Source organism: Gallus gallus, chromosome 38, assembly GCF_016699485.2.
Source record: "Gallus gallus isolate bGalGal1 chromosome 38, bGalGal1.mat.broiler.GRCg7b, whole genome shotgun sequence".
Lineage (NCBI taxonomy): Eukaryota > Metazoa > Chordata > Aves > Galliformes > Phasianidae > Gallus > Gallus gallus.
In genome coordinates this window covers 504,244-522,705 of record NC_052569.1, presented here as the reverse complement: position 1 = coordinate 522,705, position 18,462 = coordinate 504,244, and the positions used below count along the sequence as shown (strand labels likewise).

Below are 18,462 nucleotides of genomic sequence, written 5' to 3'. Positions count from 1 at the left end.
TAATGAATGATGTTACTCCCTTAATTACAAGGCATTTTCCCCCACCTATAAAAGCAATTACCCCTTAATTACAATTCCTTCATGGGGTTTTGATGTTTCTGCCTCGTTTCATTTAATCGTTTTAGTTAACTAATTAAGGAAGGGAGACCCTAAAAGAAGGGAAGACCCCTCCCACACACCCCCAATTTCCCCAGTGGGGCGCCCCTATAGGGTGATGTTTCATTATGGGATGGGATTGGGATGGGGAATGGAATGGGGATGGGAGACCGGGGGTGGGAATGGGATTTGGGATGGGATTGGGATGGGGAATGGAACTGGAATGGGAAGGACTGGGATGGGAGATTGGGAATGGGGAGCAGATTTGGATGAGGAATGGGGATATGGGAATGGGAAGTGGGGATGGGATCGTGGAGGGGGACTGAGATGGGAAATGGGGAATGGGGACGGGATTGGGGTGGGGAATGGAACTGAGATGGGAGATTGGGGATGGGGAACAGATTTGGGATGGGAATGGGATGGGGATGGAATTGAGATGGGGAAGGGGACTGGGATGGGATGGGGAATGGGATGGAAATGGGATGGGGAATGGAAATGGAATGAGGGATTGGGGATGGGGAATGGGATGGAGAATGGGATTGGGGTTTGGGATGGGGATGGGATGGAAATGGGACAGGGAATGGAACAGAATGAGGGATTGGGGACAGGGAATGGGATGGGATGTGCCCAATAACACCGAATTTCTCCGCATCGGCTCTGCAGGACCACCAAAGCGGGGCCATGGGGGGGTCCGCCCGCGTCGCACCGATGTCACACGTCGCGTTGATGAGCAGCACCGCCACCACGAATCCATTAATTGCATCTCCTCGTTAAGGCGGCCTGAGAGCCGTGAAGGTGAACTCGGAGGGAGGGGAGAAACGCTGCCGCTCCGCGCTGGAAGCGAAGAGAATCGTTTCGTTTTCCTGTTCAAATCAGAACGCAGGGCGCTGGAAGGAGGCGGCGGTGATGATGATGATGATGGCTCAGGTCCCTCCCACCCAACCACTGTAGGGTCCCATGGATCTCTGGGGTTCCTCCAACCCAACCATTGTAGGAACTCATGGTCCCATAATCATTACAGGCTCTCCCAACCCAACCATTGTAAGATCCCATGGATCTAGGATCTTTAGGGTTCCTCCAACCCAAATGCTGTAGGATCTCACGGTTCTATGCTCATTAGGGACTCTCCCAATCCTACTGCTGTAGGATCCCACGGTTCTATGATCATTAGGGACTCTCCCAACCCAACCACTGTAGGATCCCATGGTCCTATAATCATTACAGACTCTCCCAACCCAACCATTGTAAGATCCCATGGATCTAGGATCTTTAGGGTTCCTCCAGCCCAACTGCTGTAGGATCCCACGGTTCTATGATCATTAGGGACTCTTCCAACCCAACCATTGTAGGATCCCATGGTTCTATGCTCATCAGGGACTCTTCCAATCCAACTGCTGTAGGATCTCACGGTCCTATGCTCATTAGGGACTCTCCCAATCCACCCGCTGTAGGATCCCATGGTCCTACGATCTTTAGGGCCGCTTCCAACCCAACTGTTCCACAGTTTTTGTGCCAAGGAGACGCAGAAGGGCCTCAACTCATCCCTTCTCTCTCCTCCTATTTTCTTTCCTGCTTTTCGCCCCCCTCTTCCTCCGAAACGAGGACCGGACCTACAAACAGAACATCTGACGGAACTTCCTGCCCTAAAAACGATGGGAACCCCCAAACGTTTCCCCCAGGAGGTTCATCATCGTTTCACTTTCAAACGGACTTAATTAAGGAGATGATGATTTAACAGAGAGAGCGACAGGCGACGACTTTCCCCTTCTGGCTTAATTACGAGCACGAGTTGGAAGGGAGAAGGAAAATAGAGTGGCAAAGATTTCCTTTCACCCAGCGGATGCCCCGGAGGTATTTCCTTTGCTCTTTTATCATCAGAGCTGGGATCATCTCGTCCTTTTAGCCTAATTGCTGCGGCTTAATTGGGATAATAGTTGGTAATAGCGGCTTATGCAAAGCGGAGAGCGTAGAGATGATGGGGAGGAGGGAAACCAGGAAGAAAAATGGCGTAAAAAAGGTGAAATTAAGCAGAAAGCTCCCAAATAAATAATGAGAAGATGGAGAGAGATTTGGGATGGGAAATGTGTGGTGTTCCCATAGGGGGGGGATTCCTCAAAGAGAGGAATTGGGATATGAGGGGAAATTATTTCCCTTATTTGGGATGATGGAAAGCTTAATTATGGTGTTAATGAAGGAATGGTTTTTGTGCCTATAGGTGGGATAACGTCCCCAGATCTGTTGGGGAGGAGGAAAGGAAATCGAAGTCTGGGGCTTTTTGTGCCATAAATGGGAAAACGGGAGAAGGGAGATTGATTGGGGAACGAAGCGTTGGGTTTTGGGGAGCGATCCTTTGGGTTTTGGGGGAGCACAGTGTTGGATTCAGGGAAACATTGGGTTCAAAAGGATAAACTGTTGTTTACTGGGGGGGGGGGGGGGGGGGAGTGATCCATCGGGTTTTGGGGAATGAAGAGTTTTTGGGGAAGAATCCGTTGAGTTTAGAATTATCCATTGGATTTTGGGGGAACGAAGCGTTGGGTTTGGGGGAATTAAACATTGGGATGTGGGGACCGATCCATTGGGTTCAGAATTATCCCTTGTTTTTTTGGGGGGGGTACGGTCCATTGGGTTTTGGGCAAAGAAGAGTTTTGGGGACCGATCCATCGGGTTTTTGGGGAACGAAGCGTTGGGTTTTCAAGGGCCGACACCATTTTTGGCTTTTTTCCCCCCCAAAATCCCATGGCCATTTCCATGGGGCTGCGACGCCGAGGAGCCATCGCTCCACCCTTCTGCACCACTATTTTTCTTGTTGTTTTGGCTGAACAATTCCCCTTTTTCACCTTAAAACGAGAAGAAAACCCCCCCAAACCCTCCCTGTCCTCGATCCCAATTAACAGCGCGCGCTGACGAGCCCTCCAGCACCGCCACCCCCTCCCCCAATTAGCGGGGCCGTGCTAATGAAGTCGGACAGCTCCGCTTTTCACACTCCCTCGTCAAATTAATGACCAACCCCGCTCCTGACGACCCCCCACCCCCCCGCCTCCAGATCCTATTTGGGGACAGCTGTGTTGCGTCCCCATGGGAGAGAACAGCATTGGCAGAAGTGGGCAGAGGGGGGGGATTGGGGGGATTGGGGGGGGGGGATTCCTGTTGAGGGGTTTTGATATCAGGGGGAGGGAGGAGGAAGGGGTCCGGGGCCAAAAAGGGTTGGGTTTGGGTTATTTCTGTTTTGTTTTTATGATTATTTGCTATTTCTCTTTACGATGGCACCTGGTATTCTTTGAGAACTGTTTTATGAACTCTATGCATTAATGAGCAAAACAGTTTGGTGGCTGTATGGGGCCCATGGCTGCCCTATGGGACCCCTGAGTGCCCCATAGAGCCCTTGGAGGCTCTGCTGGTCCTTTGCATGACCTATAGGGCCCTGAGTGCTCTGTAAGGTGCCTGGGTGCTCTATAGGGCCCCTGGGACCTCTATAGGATCCTTGAGTGCACCATGGGGCCCCTGGAAGCTCTATAGGGCCCTTGGGTGACCTATAGGGCCCTACTGTGCTCTATGGGGCCCCTGGGAGGTCCATAAAGACCTTGGGTGCCCTATGGTGCCCTTGAGTGCTCTATAGGGCCTCAGAGGGTTCTACAAGGCCCTTGAGTGCCCTATAGGGCCTCTGAAAGCTGTATGGGCCCCATGGTTGCTCTATAGGGCCTTTGAGTGTCCTATAGGACCTTTGGTTGCTCTGCGGGGCCCCCAACCGCTCTATAGGGCCTTTGGAAGCTCTATGGGGCCACTGGTTGCCCTATGGGGCTACTGCTCATCCTATGGGGCTTCTGAGTTCTCTATAGCGCCCTTGGAGGTTTTATGGGGCCTTTGGGTACCCAGATTTGGGAAATCTGGGGACCACTTGGGGCTCTTCCATTGGGTCTGACCCAAGACCTCAAAACCCACTTTCTGACCCCAAACCGCTGATTTCTGACCCCAAAATGACGGATGTTTTCGGGTGCCGAACCCCACACGGTTAACGGAGATGTTTGAGGTTATGAGGTGGAAAAAAAAAATGGGCATTTTCCCCCTCCCAAAAAGGGGAAAAAGAAAAGTAAAACACCCCCCCCCCCCCCCCCCCAGTCACTCCTTGGATGCTTGTTGCCATGGCAACAGCATCTCCCATCCCACCCTGTTGTCATGGCAACGAGGAATTCCCCCCCCCCCCCCCCCCCCCCCTTCCTCCCTCCCAAAAAATGAGGTCAAATCAAAGGAATTCAGCAAAGTTTGGGTTGGCGACGCCAAAAAAACCCCACAAAGGGGGGGTGGAAAAAAGAAGAGCCCAAAATTTCCACTTCCTCCCCCCCAAAAAAAATTAACCATTAAGCAGCTTAAAATCTCCGGCTTAATTAATTTCTGGGGGCCAGCTGGCAACGACCCACGCCTGCTAATTAATCACAGCTACATTAATCCCAACAAGGGGAACAAACCAAAAAAGGGGGGGGGAAACCAATTCTTAAAGGAAAAAAAAAAACCCAAATTCCCCATTTTTTTCCCCCATTCTGCAGCCAGCAAGGCTTAATTTTGCATACTTAAGCCGAAACGACCCTAATTAAAACCCCAATACATTCCATTCTTGTTACCCCAAAATCATCATGTTCAATGAGGATCCTCCTGGCTGTGATGTTACTAATTAGCGGCAAACGAGCTTAATTAGCAGCCCCCCCCCCAACCCACCTTCCCCACGCCATGCTAACGACCCGTGGTGGTGGCTGATAACGAACGCGCGATAACGAACGCCGTCTATTGGAGCCATGGGGGTAAAAAGAGATGCAGATTTGGGGCCGGTGGTTTTTCAGCACTTCTTCTGTGGCATTTGGGGGATCTGCGGTCAACTATGGGTGATTTGGGGTTCTTTTGGGGTCACGATGGCAACGTTGGGTTTTTTTGGGGGTCACAAATGGGGATTTTGGTGTCTCTCTGCATCACCCATTGGCAATACTGGAGTTTTTTTGGGGTCATCCAAGGGCATACAGTGGGGTTTTTTGGGGGGCTCGTGGTGATTTTGGTGTTCTTTTTGGGTCATCCAATGGCAACATTGGGTTTTTTTGGGGGGGGGGTCCTCCATTTCTGATTTTGGAGGTTTGGGGTCACCTGGAGACGACGTTGGGAGTTTTGGGGTCAACTGTGGCTGATTTTAGGGCTTTTGAGGGGTCACCCAACGACAACATTGAGGTTTCTGGGTCGCCTGTTGGTGATTTTGGGGTTTTTTGGTCACCTGATGGGGTATCTGGCGTCCGTATTGGGTTTTTGGGGTCACAGTTGGTGATACTGCTGTTGTGGGGTCAACCATCACCAACACCGCATATATTAAGTCACCTTTCAACGACTTGGGGTCTTTTTGGGGTCCCTCCTTGGGCTATATATATTTTGGGGTCCCCCCTTGGCGATATCACGGCCTGGGGGCCAACCGGTGTCAATTTTGGGGTCTTTTGGGGTTTTATATGAGTTCTGTGCCCCCCACAGCAGTGGTAGAGCAGCGCTCTGACGCGCCACGCTCTTCCCCCCAAAAAACCCCATTTATTCCAACTTTTCAACCCCCAAAGCCCCCCACGTGACATACGGAGTACCCCAAATCCCTTTGGGGTTTCTCCCATCAGCGGTGCTGCCTGCGGTGTCGGAGGATCTCAGTGGGGGTGAAGGAGAAATCCCGCTGGCACTCATGGCAGTGGTACGGCCGCTGCAGGGCTGAGGTCGGGGGGCAGCTCTGGGGTTCCTCTTCTTGGGGGGCTGCAATTAGGGTTAGGGGTACGTTGGGGGGGGGTCACACCCTCCCGCCTCCGCCCTGCACCTCTTTCTTCCATCACGAACCCCAAAACCACATTCTTCCCAAAGCCATTTCTTTTATCATCATGCCCCTATAGGACCCAGCACATTGTCCCCATAGGACCCAGCACATCGTCCCCATAGATACCCAGGACCCCCATCCCTACAGAATCCAGGACCCCTGTCCCCACAGAACCAAGGACCCCCATCCCTATAGAACCCAGGACCCCCATCCCTATAGAACCCAGGACCCCCATCCCCATGCCCCCCCCCCCCCAAGGACCCACCGTCCGGCGGCCGACACGCGTTCTCGTGGCAGACCCGCTCCATGGGGGTGAAGGGCGCGTGGACCCCACAGTGGGGGCACGTCCAGAAGCTCCGGAGACACTCATTGTAAAGGTCTGCATCCGTCTGTAGGGGACGAGGAGGGGGTGGGCGAGGGGGGGCATTATGGGATGGGGACGGGGGTGAGGAGGGACATTATGGGATGGGGACGGTGTGAGGGACGCATGACTCACCGCCAGGCAGTTGTAGGTGAGGAATTGGGTCACGCGGTGACCGCCCTTCGTTTCATGGGGTTCCATCTCCATCCCCTGGAAGAGCCCTGGGAGCTGTGGGGTCGCCGTCACCGTTTGGGGTCCGACGTAAAGAGAGCGCTGCTGCAGAGCTGTCAGCTGACGCAGGCGATATGGGACCTATGGAGGGGGGAGATGTGGGGTGGGGGGCACTGTGGGGTCACCCTGAGCGGTCCTCCAACCCAACGTCACGCTCTGGGGATGGGTTCTGTCTCCAAGGAGGGGGGGGGGGGCGTTCCCTAAATTGGGATCCATCCTCATTGGGGATTGATGGGATCCCCCCATTCTCCAGGGGGGAGAAAACCTCCCCAAACCCAATGCCAACCCCACCAAACACCACAAAACCCAACCAAACCCAACCCAATCCCCACCAAACCCATCCAATCCCAATAAAGCCCCAATAAAACCTCAACCAAACTCAACAGACCCCCAAAAAACTCATCAAAACCTCAATCGAATCCCATCACAATCCCACAAAGCCCATCAAGACCCCACAAACTCAACAAAACCCGAAGAAAACCTCAACAACCCCCAAAAAAACACACCAAACCCCAACAAACCCAACATAACTCCACAAAATTCAACAAAACCCCAACAAACCTCAGCCAAACCCATCAAAACCCCAACCAAATCCCACAAAACTCCCAATAAACCCAACCAACCCCCAACCCAACCCCACACATCTCCACAAACCCCACCAAAACCAAACCCAATCCCCAACCAAACCCCAACCCAACATATCCCCACAAAACCCAACTAAACCCCATCAAACCTCAACTGAACCCATCAAATCCTCAACTGAACCCCAAGTAAATCCCACAAAACACCCCAAAAAAACCAACCAATCCCCAACCCAACCCTACAAGCTCCCTCAAAACCCAACTAAACCCCACAAAATCCCAACCAAACCCAACTCAACCCCACCAAGCCCAACGAAACCCCAACAAAACCCCAACCCAACTCAACCCATCAAAACCTCAACCAAACCCCAACTCTACTCAACCAAACCCCACAAAACCACAACCGAACCCATCAAAACCTCAACCAAACCCCAACTCTACTCAACCAAACCCCACAAAACCCAACTAAACCACAACCAAACCCATCAAAACCTCAACCAACCCCCAAGAAAATCCCACAAAACACCCCAAAAACCCAACCAATCCCCAACCCAACCCTACAGAACTCAACCAATCCCAACGAGACCCCACCAAATCCCCCCCAAAACTCACCTTCTCCTGCAGGAATTCCAGCAGCCCCCGTCTCAGCTTGGCCGCATCCCGCTCCCCGGGCTCTGCCCCACTGCTGCCCCCCAAGTGCTGATCCAGGAGGTGCTCCCAGGCAGCGCGGAGCCGCAGCGCGGTCCCCAGGAGCCGCAGTGCTGAGTTGGGGTCCGGGAGGAGCAGCTCCAACCATTGGTCTGCCACCAGCAACGTGCAGTCAGCACTGGTGTCCAGAGAGTGGGAGAAGAGCAGGAGGGTCTGGGGGGGGAAAAGGGGAGAGGGGTTATGGGGGAGAGGGGATATGGGGTAGGGAGTAGGGAGGGGAAGGGAAGGGAGGGTGGGATGGAGGGGAAGGGGTTGGAGGTAGAGGATGGGGGGAAATAGGAAGAGGGAGAGGAAGGGAAACAGGATGTGAGGAAGGGGGAGATGGAGGGGAAGGGAATGGAGGGGAAGGAGGAGAAGAAAGGGAATGGGATGCGGGGAAGGGGGATGGAAGAGAAGAGGTAGAGAGGAAAGGGAATAGGATGTAAGGAAGAAGAAAAGGATGGGGTAGGGGAAGAGGTTAGGGAAGGGGAAGTAGGGTAGAATGTGAGGAAGGGGAAGGGGGCGTGGGAAAAGGAAAGGGAAGGGGAAGAGGAGAGGCAAGGGGATGGAGTGCAAAGGTGAAGGAGATGGGGATGGAGAAGGAGAAGAGGAGGAAGAGGAAGGGGACAGAGAGAGGGGAAGGGGGAGAGGGAAGGGATGGAAAGGAAAAAGAAGGAAAAGGAAAGGGATGAAGAGGGAGGAGGAGAGGAAGGGGAAGAAAGGGGTGGAGGACAAGAGGAAGGGCAAAGGGGATGGAGAGGAAGAGAGAGGATGGAGAAAGGGAAGAGAAAGAGAATGGAGAAGGGAATGGAGAGGAAGAGGGGTGGGGAGGGAGAGGAAGGGGACGGGGAGGAAGGGAAGGAAATGGGGAGGAAGAGGAAGGGGATGGGGAGGAAGAGGAGGGCGGTGCAGCACGGGGAGCCCACCTGCAGCGCGGGGACACGGATGCAGTTGACCAGGTAGGGCTTGGTGGTCTCCAGCAGCGAGACGAAGGCAAGGAGTTGGTGGTGGCAGCTCAGCCCGTCCTCTGTGGGGGGACACGGGGACACCTCAGCTGGGTTCAGGCCCTCCCCGTGCCCAGTGACCCCAAAAAACTCAATGTTACCATGGGGCCTCCCCGAAAATTATGGTATTGCCAATGGGTGACCCGAAGCTCCCCAAATATTGCTTATGAGTGATCCCAAAAAAGGAAAATTGTCAGCAGGTGACCCAAAAAACCCCAAATATCGCCAATGAATGGCCCAGAAAATCCTAAAATCATTAACGAGCGACCAAAAAAAAAAACCCAAATATTGCCAATGAAAGGCCTAAAACCCCCTGAAATTACACATGGGATACCCAAAAAACCCAAGTATCCCCAACAGGTGACCCAAAAAACCCAATCATCACTGATGAATGACCTAAAAACCCCCAAATCATTAACGAGTGGCCCAAAAACCCAAGTATCCCCAATGGGGGACCCCCAAAAAACCCAAATATTGCCAATGAGTGACCCCCCAAGACCCCAAAGCATCAACAAGTGGCCCAAAAACCCACCTATCCCCAACGGGTGACCCCAAAAAACCCAATTATTGCCAACGAATGGCTTAAACCCCCCCCAGATCATCGAGTGGCCCAAAACCCCAAATATACCCAGCAGGCGACCCCCCCCAAAAACCCTAAATATCACCCGTGAGCCCAAAAAGCCCCAAATCATCAACAAGTGGCCCAAAAACCCAAGTATCCCCAACGGGTGATCCAAAACACCCAAATATCCCCAACGGGTGACCCTCAAAATCCCCAATTATCGTCAACGAATGGCCTAAAAACCCCCAAATCATCAACGAGTGGCCCCAAAAACCCCAAATACTGCCCCCGAGCCCCCACTTTGGCTCTCCCACCTTCGGTGCCGCGCTCCGTCCGCTCCCGGCCATGCAGCAGCTCAGGGCTGGTGGCAAAGACACAGGTGGGGTGGAGCACGACACCCTGCTTGCTCTTGGTGTGAAATATCTGCAGAAAGAGCAAAACCAGCCCCCCCAAAAAGCTGAAATTGGAAGAGAACGGGGAGGAAAAATGAACCCGACCCCCCAAAGGCAGCGATCTATGGGGTCACCTGGTCGGAATCCTTGCGGCTGTCGTTGAGGGGGTCGGGGATGGCGAGCTGTGGGTACAGCCCCCTGCACAGCACCAGTTTGAGCAGGGAGAGGTGGGATGTGCTGAGGACGGAGTTGGATGCAGCCTGAAGCTCTGCCACGTCGTGCCGCAGCTGGAACTTCACGTCCTGGGGGGGTTGAAGCCAAAAAAATGACGTCCAGGGGGGTGGATTTGGCCCCAGAAACGTAAATCCTATAGAAGGGATTCAGCCCAAAGCACGTCGAATCTGGAGGTGGGATTTAGACCCCCAAAAAAACCCAAATGTTGACCCAAAAAACCCAAATCTTAGGGTGGGATTTAGTCCCAGAATACCCAAATCTTGAGGTGGGATTTAGTCCCAAAAAACCCAAATCTTGTGGATTTTGCCCTCCAACCCCCCCCCCCCCAAAAAAAATGAAACCCAGATTGAGCCCCAAAACTCCAACTCCAGATATAGGATTTAGACCCCCCCCCCCCAACCAAATGAAACCCAGATTTAGGATTTAGACCCACCTCCCCAACAACAAAACCCAAATTGAGCCCCAAACCTCCAACCCCAAATTCCCTTCTCCCCAAACCCCCCGAGACCCCCCCCCAAAAAAAGGCCAGGTTTTCCCCCCCCCCCAACCTCTCACCTGGATGTCCACACTGTGCTCCCCGGACCCCCCCGCTTCCTCCTCCTCCTCCTCCTCCCCCCCCGAGGAGGCGGCGGTGCCGTGGTGCAGCCGCAGCACTTTGCGGGGTCGCGGTGCGGTGCCGCCGTGGCTGCGGTAGAGGCGGTGCAGAGCGCGGCGTTCCCGGCGCTGGGTGGGGGTCCGGGGGTCGTTGGGGGGGGGGTCGATGAGGTGGTGGTCCCGGAGGAGCTCCTGGATAAGGGGAGAGAGAGAGAGAGAGAGAAAAGGGGGATAGGTCAGAATCGGTGGGTGGGATCGGGTGGGGTGATGGTAGAGATGGGGTGGTTTTGGGGTGGGATTTTGGGGTGGGATTGGGTGATTTGGGGGGGGGGATTGGGGTGATTTGGGGTGGGATTGGGAGGTCTTGTGGTGGGATTGGGTGAGCTGGGGCGATTTTGGGGTGAGATTGGGTGGTCCTGGGGTGGGATTGGGCGATTTTGGGGTCGGATTGGGTGATTTGGGGGGGGGGGGGGGTGATTTGGGGTGGGATTGGGGTGATTTGGGATGGGGTTGGGTGATTTGGGGTGATTTTGGGGTGGGATTGGGTGGTCCTGGGGTGGGATTGGGTGGCTTTGGGGTGGGATTGGGCAATTCGGGGTGAGACCGAATGGTTTTGGAGTAAGATTGGGTAGTTTTGGGGTGAGATGAGGGTGGGATTGGGAGGTTTTGGGGTGGGATTGGGCGATGTGGGGCAATTTTGGGGTGAGACTGGGTGGTCCTGGGGTGGGATTGGGCGATTTGGGGTGGGATCGGGGTGGGGTTGGGTTGGGTGGTTCTGGGGTGGGGTTGGGCGATTTGGGGTGGGATCAGGGTGGGGTTGGGTTGGGTGGTCCTGGGGTGGGATTGGGCGATTTGGGGTGGGGTGAATGCCAGAATGAGGTGGGTTTGGGATAAAAGGGGGCATTTTTGGGGTCCTGGAACCCACCTGGAACTGGCGCCGTAGGTTGGCAGCCTCGTAGAGTCGGTGCTCCTCCAACCCGCGGCGTCGGCACCACTTCCGAGAACCGCCGGCACGGCGCGACTTCACCTGGGGGTGGGCACCAAAATGGGGGGTGGGAGGTGGGGGGGGGGGTTCAGGGCACCAAAGTGGGGACGTTTGGGTCTTTCTATGAAAAAAAAAGGGGTGGTTTTATGGTTTAATGACCCCAAATTGGGATGGGGTCCTTTTGGGCGCGTCCTGTTGAGGTGGGGTTCCTTTGGGGTGGGTACCATTTGGGGTGGGGGTTGTTTTGGGGTTGTATGATTTCATGGCACCAAAATGGGAATGTTTGGGTCCTTCCATGATAAAAATTGGGGTGGCTTTATGGTTTAATGACCCCAAATTGGGGTGGGGTCGTTTTGGGGGGGGTCCTGTTGAGGTGGGGACCCTTTGGGGTGGGTAACATTTGGGGTGGGGTCCCTTTGGGGTTGGATTGCACTGGGTTGGATGATTTCATGGCACCAAAATGGGGACGTTTGGGTCCTTCCATGATAAAAATTGGGGTGGCTTTATGGTTTAATGACCCCAGATTGGGGTGGGGTCCTTTTGCGGGCATCCTGTTGAGGTGGGGACCCTTTGGGGTGAGTACCCATTTGGGGTGGGGGCCCTTTTGGGGTTGGATTCCTTTGGGTCGGATGGTTTCAGCGCACAAAAGCGGTGCGTTTCCACGCCACCAACCTGCAGTGGTTGCAGTGGTCTTGTTTTGAACCCCCCCCTCCCCTCAAAGTGCTCTTTCTCCCCGTCCCCCCCCATCCCTCACCTTGACCCACTCATTGAAGGCGTTGAGCAGCGTCAGGGGGTCCCCATGGGGGCTCTCCAGTGCCCGCCGTGCCGCCGCGCGTTCGGGGTCCGAGAGGCGGAGGAAAGGCGATGGCACACTCAGCACCGCCGCCACCGTCAGCGTTGGGTCGGCCAGAGCCAAAAGGGAGCCCAGCACCAACATCTTACCTGCAAGGTGAAGATGGGGGGGTGAAAATAAGGGGGGAAAGGGGTTGTTTTTTAAGGGGTGGGGGGGGGGGGTTTCTCACCCAGGACCACGTCGACGGGGAGCTGTGCCAGCAGTGTGCCGATGGGCGTCAGCTCTTCGGTGTCGTCCAACGCGCCCTGAGCGTGGAGGTAGCGCAGGGCTGACTCCAGGCTGGAGGGTGAGGGGGGGTCCAGGAAGGGGAAGGAGCGGGGGTCACCCAGCCCCATGCTCTTCAGCTGTGGGGGGGGGGGAAGGAGAGAAAGGGGGTGGGGGGTGAGAAAACGGGGGGAACGGGGGTGGTGGAGGAATGGATGGATGGAGGGAAGGGAGGAAAGGGAGGAAAGAGGGAGAGGGGGGGAAAGGGGAAGGAGAGAGAGGAGGGGGGGAAGGAGGGGAGGAGAAGGAGGGGAGGGGAGGGGAAGGGAGGGGAGAAGGAGGAGAGGGGGGGAAAAGGAGGAGGGGAGGGGGAGAAGAAGGAGGGGAGAAGGAGGGGAGGATGGGGGGAGGAGGGGGAGAAGGAGAAAGGATGTGAGGAAAAAAAGGGAGAGAAAAAAGGGGGGAAGGAAGGGGAAAAAAGCAGGAAGGAAAGAGAGAAGGGGGAGGGAGGGAGGGAGGGAGGAAGGAGGGAAGGAGGGAAGGAGGGAAGGAGGGAAGGAGGGAAGGAAGGAAGGAAGGAAGGAAGGAAGGAAGGAAGGAAGGAAGGAAGGAAGGAAGGAAGATGACAGGTGCAGAGACGGAGATGTTGGGAGGGAATGAGGTGGATGATGGAGGGGAAAATGGTGGATGGAAGGATGAAGGCGGAAGGAAAGATGGAGGTGGCAGAATGAAAGGAGGAGGAATGGGAGGACGAAGGAGGAAGAAAGAAGGAAGGATGACAGAGAGCTGAAAGGATGCAACGACGGAGCACCCCAAAGGACCACGGAGCTCCGCACCTCCCCAAACCCCCCCCAGCGCCCCCAAGAAGTGAGGGCGAAACGCCCACCCCGAAGGTGGGAAACCCCATTACCAGCAGCACCACGGAATCCAGAGCCACCCTTTGGATCTCTGGCACTGGGTAAGGAGCAAAGGCCTCGAGGTCGGACTCGGAGTAGAGGCGGAAGCAGAGCCCCGGTCCCGTCCGACCCGCCCGGCCCTTCCGCTGCTCGGCGCTGGCCCGGCTGATCCAGAACTCCTGCAGGCGCTGCAGTTTGCATTGGGGGTCGTAACTCATCTCCTTCACCTTACCTGGGGGGGGAGAAGGGAGATAAGGAGGGGGAAGGGAAGGTTGGGGGAGGGAGGGGAGGGGGAAGGGAGTGGGAGGGGAAGGAGGGGACGGGGAGGGAAAAAGAAGGGGAAGGGGGGGAATGAGGGGAGGGGGAAAGAGAGTGGAAGGGGAAGGAGGGGATGGGAAGAAGGGGAAAGGGAAAAGAGAGGGAAGGGGGGAAATGAGGGGAGGGGAAAAGGGATTGGAAGGGGAAGGAGGGGATGGGGAAGGGAAAAAGAGGGGGAAGGGGAAGGGAAAAGAGGGGGAGAAGGGGAAATGAGGAGAAGGGAAAAGGGAGCAGAAGAGCAAGGAAGGGAAGGAGAGGATGGGAAGAAGGGGAAGGGAAAAAGGGGGGGAAGGAGAGGGGAAAAGAAGGGGAAGGGAAGACGAGGGAAGGGAAGAAGAAGGGGAAGGGAGGAAGGAGCAGGGGGAAGAAGGAAAGGCGAGAGAGGAAAGAAAAGGAGGAAGTAAGGGGGGAAAGAAGGAAAAGGAGGAAAAGAAAGGATGGAGGGGGGGGGAGGGAGGGAAGGAAGGGCCGAGCGTGGCGCACCGGAGTCCAGCACGAAGCGGACGCCGTCGATGGTCACCGAGGTCTCAGCAATGTTGGTGGCCAGGATGCATTTCCTGACCCCAGGAGGGGGGACGTCGAACACCTGGGGACAAACGGAGCATCGCCGTGACCAAAACCCACCCCTTTTACCCCAAAACCATCACGGCTTTCCCCAAAGATCTCCCTTTTCCCACTGAAACTCTCTCATTTCCCCCAAACCTCCCCCTATTCCCCCCCCAAATCTCCCTCTGTCCCCCCCAAACCCTCCATCCCCGCAAATCTCCCCCTATTGCCCTCAATATATCCCTATTCCCCCTAACCTTCCCCCATCCCCCCCAAACCCCTGCTATTCCCCCCCAAATTTCCCTCCTTTCCCACCAATCTCCCCCTATTCCCCCCAAACCTCCCTCCTCTCCCCCCAAATCTCCCCCTACCCCCTCAAATCTCCCCCTATTCCCCCCAATCTCTCCCTATACCCCCACAGCCTCCCCTACTGCCCCCAATCTCTTCCCATTCCCCCCAAATCTCCCCCTATCCCCCCCAAAACTCCCTCCTCTCCCCCCAACCCATCCCTTATCCCCCCAAATCTCCCCCTATCCCTCCCAAATCTTCCCCTATCCCCCCCAAATCTCCCCCTATCCCTCCCAAATCTTCCCCTATCCCCCCCAAATCTCCCCCTATCCCCTCAAATCTCCCCCTATTCCCCCCAATCTCTCCCTATACCCACACAGCCTCCCCTACTGCCCCCAATCTCTTCCCATTCCCCCCAAAACTCCCCCTATCCCCCCAAACCTCCCCCAAGCCCCCCCACCCCCCTCCCTTGGCACCTTATCCTGCTCCGTGACGGGCAGAGCGCTGTGCAGGGGGAGCAGCACCCACCGCCCCGATCTCTCGGCGTAGCCCTGAGCTGCCTCCATCACCACCCCGATCTCCATCACCCCGCTCAGGAACACCAGCAGATCTCCACGCTCCTCCGCCGGGTAGCGTTGGTCAATGGATTCCAACACCCTCACGTAGGGTCGGGGGTCCAGGCGCTCCCATCGGCTCGGGGTCACCTCCTGTTCCTCCTTGGGGATGGGGGTGTAGATGACCTGAGGTGGGAGAGGGGGTGGGGGGGGGTGGGAGGGATGAGGTTGGTACCCGAACCTCAAATCTGAAGGGGGGATTCAGCCCCAAAATGTCCCAATCCTAAAGAAGGGATTCTGGTTCCAAATTCCTAATCCTAAAGGTGGGATTCGGCCCCAAAACTCCTAATCATAAAGATGGGATTCAGACCCAAAACCCCAATCCTAAAGGTGGGATTCAGCCCCAAAACTCCTAATCATAAAGATGGGATTCAGGCCCCAAAATGTTCAGTCCTAAAGGTGGGATACAGCCCCAAAATTTCAGATTCAGGATTGAGCCTCAAAGAACCCAATTCTAAGGGCAGGATTGAGCCTCAAGGACCCAACTCCAGATTCAGAACTCAACCCAAAAGAACCCAACTCCAGATTCAGGATTGAGCCCCAAAGAACCCAACTCCAGATTGAGGATTGAGCCCAAAAGGACCCAATCCAGATTTGGGATTGAGCCCCAAAGAACCCAATCCAGATTCAGGATTGAGCCCCAAAGACCCAACTGCAGACTGACGATGGACCCCCGAACCCCCAACCTTCTCACCGAGATGGGGTAACTCCTGCCCGGCACCTGCACCACGGGAGCCCCCCCAAAATAGTGGGTGAAGAGCTCGATGTTGATGGTGGCAGACATGAGCAGCAGGCGCAGGTCGGGCCGGGTGGGCAGCAGACGCCGAAGGACCCCCAGCAGAACGTCGGCGTGGAGGTGCCTCTCGTGGACCTCATCGATGATGAGAACGTGGTACCCCGAGAGCTGGGGGTCCCTCTGAGCCTGGCGGAGGAGCAGCCCCTCGGTCAGGAAGAGGATTTGGGTGGAGGGAGAGCGGGTGGTGTCGAAACGGATCTGGTAGGAGACCTGGAGGGGAGGGGAGGGGGGTTAGAACGGATGGAGAGGGGGGAGAGGTGTGGGGGGAAGGGGGGTAAAATGGGGGGAGATGGGGGAAATGGGGATCAAAATGGGGGAATGGGGGTGAAAAGGGGGGAAAGGAGGGTGAAAATGGGGGAAGAGGGGCAGAAATGGGGGGACGAGGGGGGTCAAAACGGGTGGGAAGGGGATCAGGATGGGGGAATGGGGATCAGGAAGAGGATGAGGGGGGGTGAGAATGGATGGAGGGTGGGGAGACGTGGGGGGAAGGGGGGGTAGAATGGGGGGAAAGGGGGAATGTGGGGAAATGGGGATGAAAGAGGGGAAAGGGGGGTGAAAATTGGGGAAGAGGGGCAGAAATGGGGGAAGAGGGGTCAGGGTGGGAACATATTGGGTCAGTGTAGGAACTTAATGGGTCAACAATGGAAGGTGGGTGAAAAATGGGGTGAGAATGGGTCAGAATGGGATGAAAATGGGCCATTGTGGGAACATAACGGGTCAATGATGGGAGACAGGTGAAAAATGGGATGAAAATGGGATGAGAACGGGTCAATGTGGGAACATAACAAGTCAAAAATGGGAACATAATGGGTCAACAATGGAAGATGGGTGAAAAATGGGATGAGAATGGGGTGAAAATGGGTCAGTGTGGGAACATAATGGGTCAATAATGGAAGATGGGTGAAAAACGGGATGAGAATGGGTCATTGTGGGAACATAATGGGTCAACAATGGGAGACGGGTGAAAAATGGGATGAGAATGGGTCAGAATTGGGAACACAACGGGTCAACAACGGACGATGGGATGAAGACAGCCCAGAAACGGGACCGGAAGGTGGCAGGAAGGGCAGAGCGGGGCTGAGCCCCACAGCAGCACCCCGACCTGCCCGCTGTGCTGCCGGAGGCTCTCGTAGGCCACGCGCTTGGCCAGGGCGACGCAGGCGATGCGGCGGGGTTGAGTGCAGGCCACGTTTTGGTACCCGGCCTCCAAGAGGAACTGTGGGACCTGCGTGGACTTCCCGCAGCCCGTATCTCCGGCCACCAACACCACCCGGTGCCGCCCCACGGCGCTCAGGATGGGCTCACGGAAGCGGGCGATGGGCAAAGCCGTGCGACCCTGCCTGATTTTGGCCAGTTTGGAGAAGCTCTGCTTTTGGGTGAAGTCCAAATAGTGGAGAAGGGCGCAGCGCAGCTCGGCGCGGTGCCGGCGGGGTATGGAAGGACCGTGTTGGGTTTGGGGTTCCGGTAGGGTTATGTTGATGCGATGGAGAGGGTCGTAGCGAGGTGGGAGACCCAGAGGTGGGGATGGGTTCTGCTTGGGGCTTTTTGGGGTCGGTGCTGGTGGGGGTTTCCGGCTCTGGAAGCGTCGCAGCCGCTCGAAGAAGGCCCAGAAGTTGTGGATGTCCTCAGGGCTGCAGGGCAGGAGCCCCCCGGGGCCGAAGTGCTGCTCCTCCACGCGGCGCCGCACGCGTGGGCAGCTCCAATCCCACCCCGACCGAGGGGGGGAGCCCTCGTCGTCCGAGCGCATGGCGCTGTGGGGCACGGAGGGAGGTTATGGGGCTGAGAAGTGCACCATGGGACTCAGCACTCGGGCATGACCCACAACGCTCAGCCGCATGGCTCCCAGCACCACAGATCTCAGACCCACACGGCTCCCAGCCCCATAGCTCCCAGCCCCACAGCTCCCAGCCCCACACGGGCCTCAGGTCAAACCCACAGGCTCAACCCATAGGCCTCTGCCCCATAAATGCCTCAGACCCGACCCACGGCACTCAGAGCCATACACGGCCTCAGCCCCACACACACCTCAGGCCCAGCTACCCAAAGCCCCACCGGCCTCAGACCCACACAGCTCCCAGGCCTGACCCACACATTTCACACCCACACAGCCCTCAGCCCCACACGGCCTTCAGCCCCACACGGCCCTCAGCACTGACGCGCGGGGCTCAGACCCACGCAGGACTCAGTCCCAACCCCTCCCGGCCTCGGGTCCGCCCAAACGGGCCCCCCTCCCCCGCCCCTCCTCAGGCCCGCCCCACACGGCCGACGGCTCCGCCCCACAGACCTCAGGCCCGGCTTCACCGCTCCGCCAAGGCCCGCTTCCGTTCCGGCTCCAGTTCTGCTTCCGGTTCCGGTTCCCGTCGAGCGGACCGGAAGTAGCGCAGAGGAGCAGGGCGGGA

General features: G+C 56.3%; 1 protein-coding gene across 4 annotated transcripts; it reads right to left on the bottom strand.

The window, feature by feature from the left end:
- Window positions 1–87: 87 nt before the first annotated feature.
- Window positions 88–18,415, bottom strand: DHX34 (DExH-box helicase 34). Of its 4 annotated transcripts, none has more exons than XM_040655103.2 (18): window positions 18,348–18,415; window positions 17,166–17,814; window positions 15,962–16,273; window positions 15,130–15,393; window positions 14,303–14,405; window positions 13,516–13,733; window positions 12,571–12,745; window positions 12,303–12,490; window positions 11,489–11,590; window positions 10,525–10,755; window positions 9,870–10,037; window positions 9,658–9,766; window positions 8,704–8,804; window positions 7,703–7,951; window positions 6,414–6,590; window positions 6,183–6,306; window positions 5,693–5,859; window positions 88–959 (listed from the first exon to the last, which is right to left on the bottom strand). In XM_040655103.2, exons 2-17 carry the CDS (start codon window positions 17,808–17,810, stop codon window positions 5,726–5,728), a joined length of 3,300 nt encoding a protein of 1,099 aa, XP_040511037.1. In that variant the 5' UTR covers window positions 17,811–17,814; window positions 18,348–18,415; the 3' UTR covers window positions 88–959; window positions 5,693–5,725. The 4 variants fall into 4 exon arrangements, with proteins under 4 accessions (XP_040511037.1, XP_040511040.1, XP_040511039.1 ...); XM_040655106.2 differs by having other exon boundaries at window positions 88–930; XM_040655105.1 differs by lacking the exon at window positions 18,348–18,415 and adding an exon at window positions 18,089–18,095.
- Window positions 18,416–18,462: the final 47 nt, after the last annotated feature.

What these genes read in the sequence shown, in the direction of transcription:
- DHX34 (XM_040655103.2), bottom strand. Translation starts at nt 17,810, where the DNA reads ATGCGCTCGGACGACGAGGGCTCCCCCCCTCGGTCGGGGTGGGATTGG. An exon ending in CCCCGTCGACGTGGTCCTGG is followed by an intron (nt 12,491 to 12,570) that starts GTGAGAAACCCC and finishes TTCACCTTGCAG; the next exon opens with GTAAGATGTTGGTGCTGGGC. An exon ending in AGCACAGTGTGGACATCCAG is followed by an intron (nt 10,038 to 10,524) that starts GTGAGAGGTTGG and finishes CAACCCCCCCAG; the next exon opens with GACGTGAAGTTCCAGCTGCG.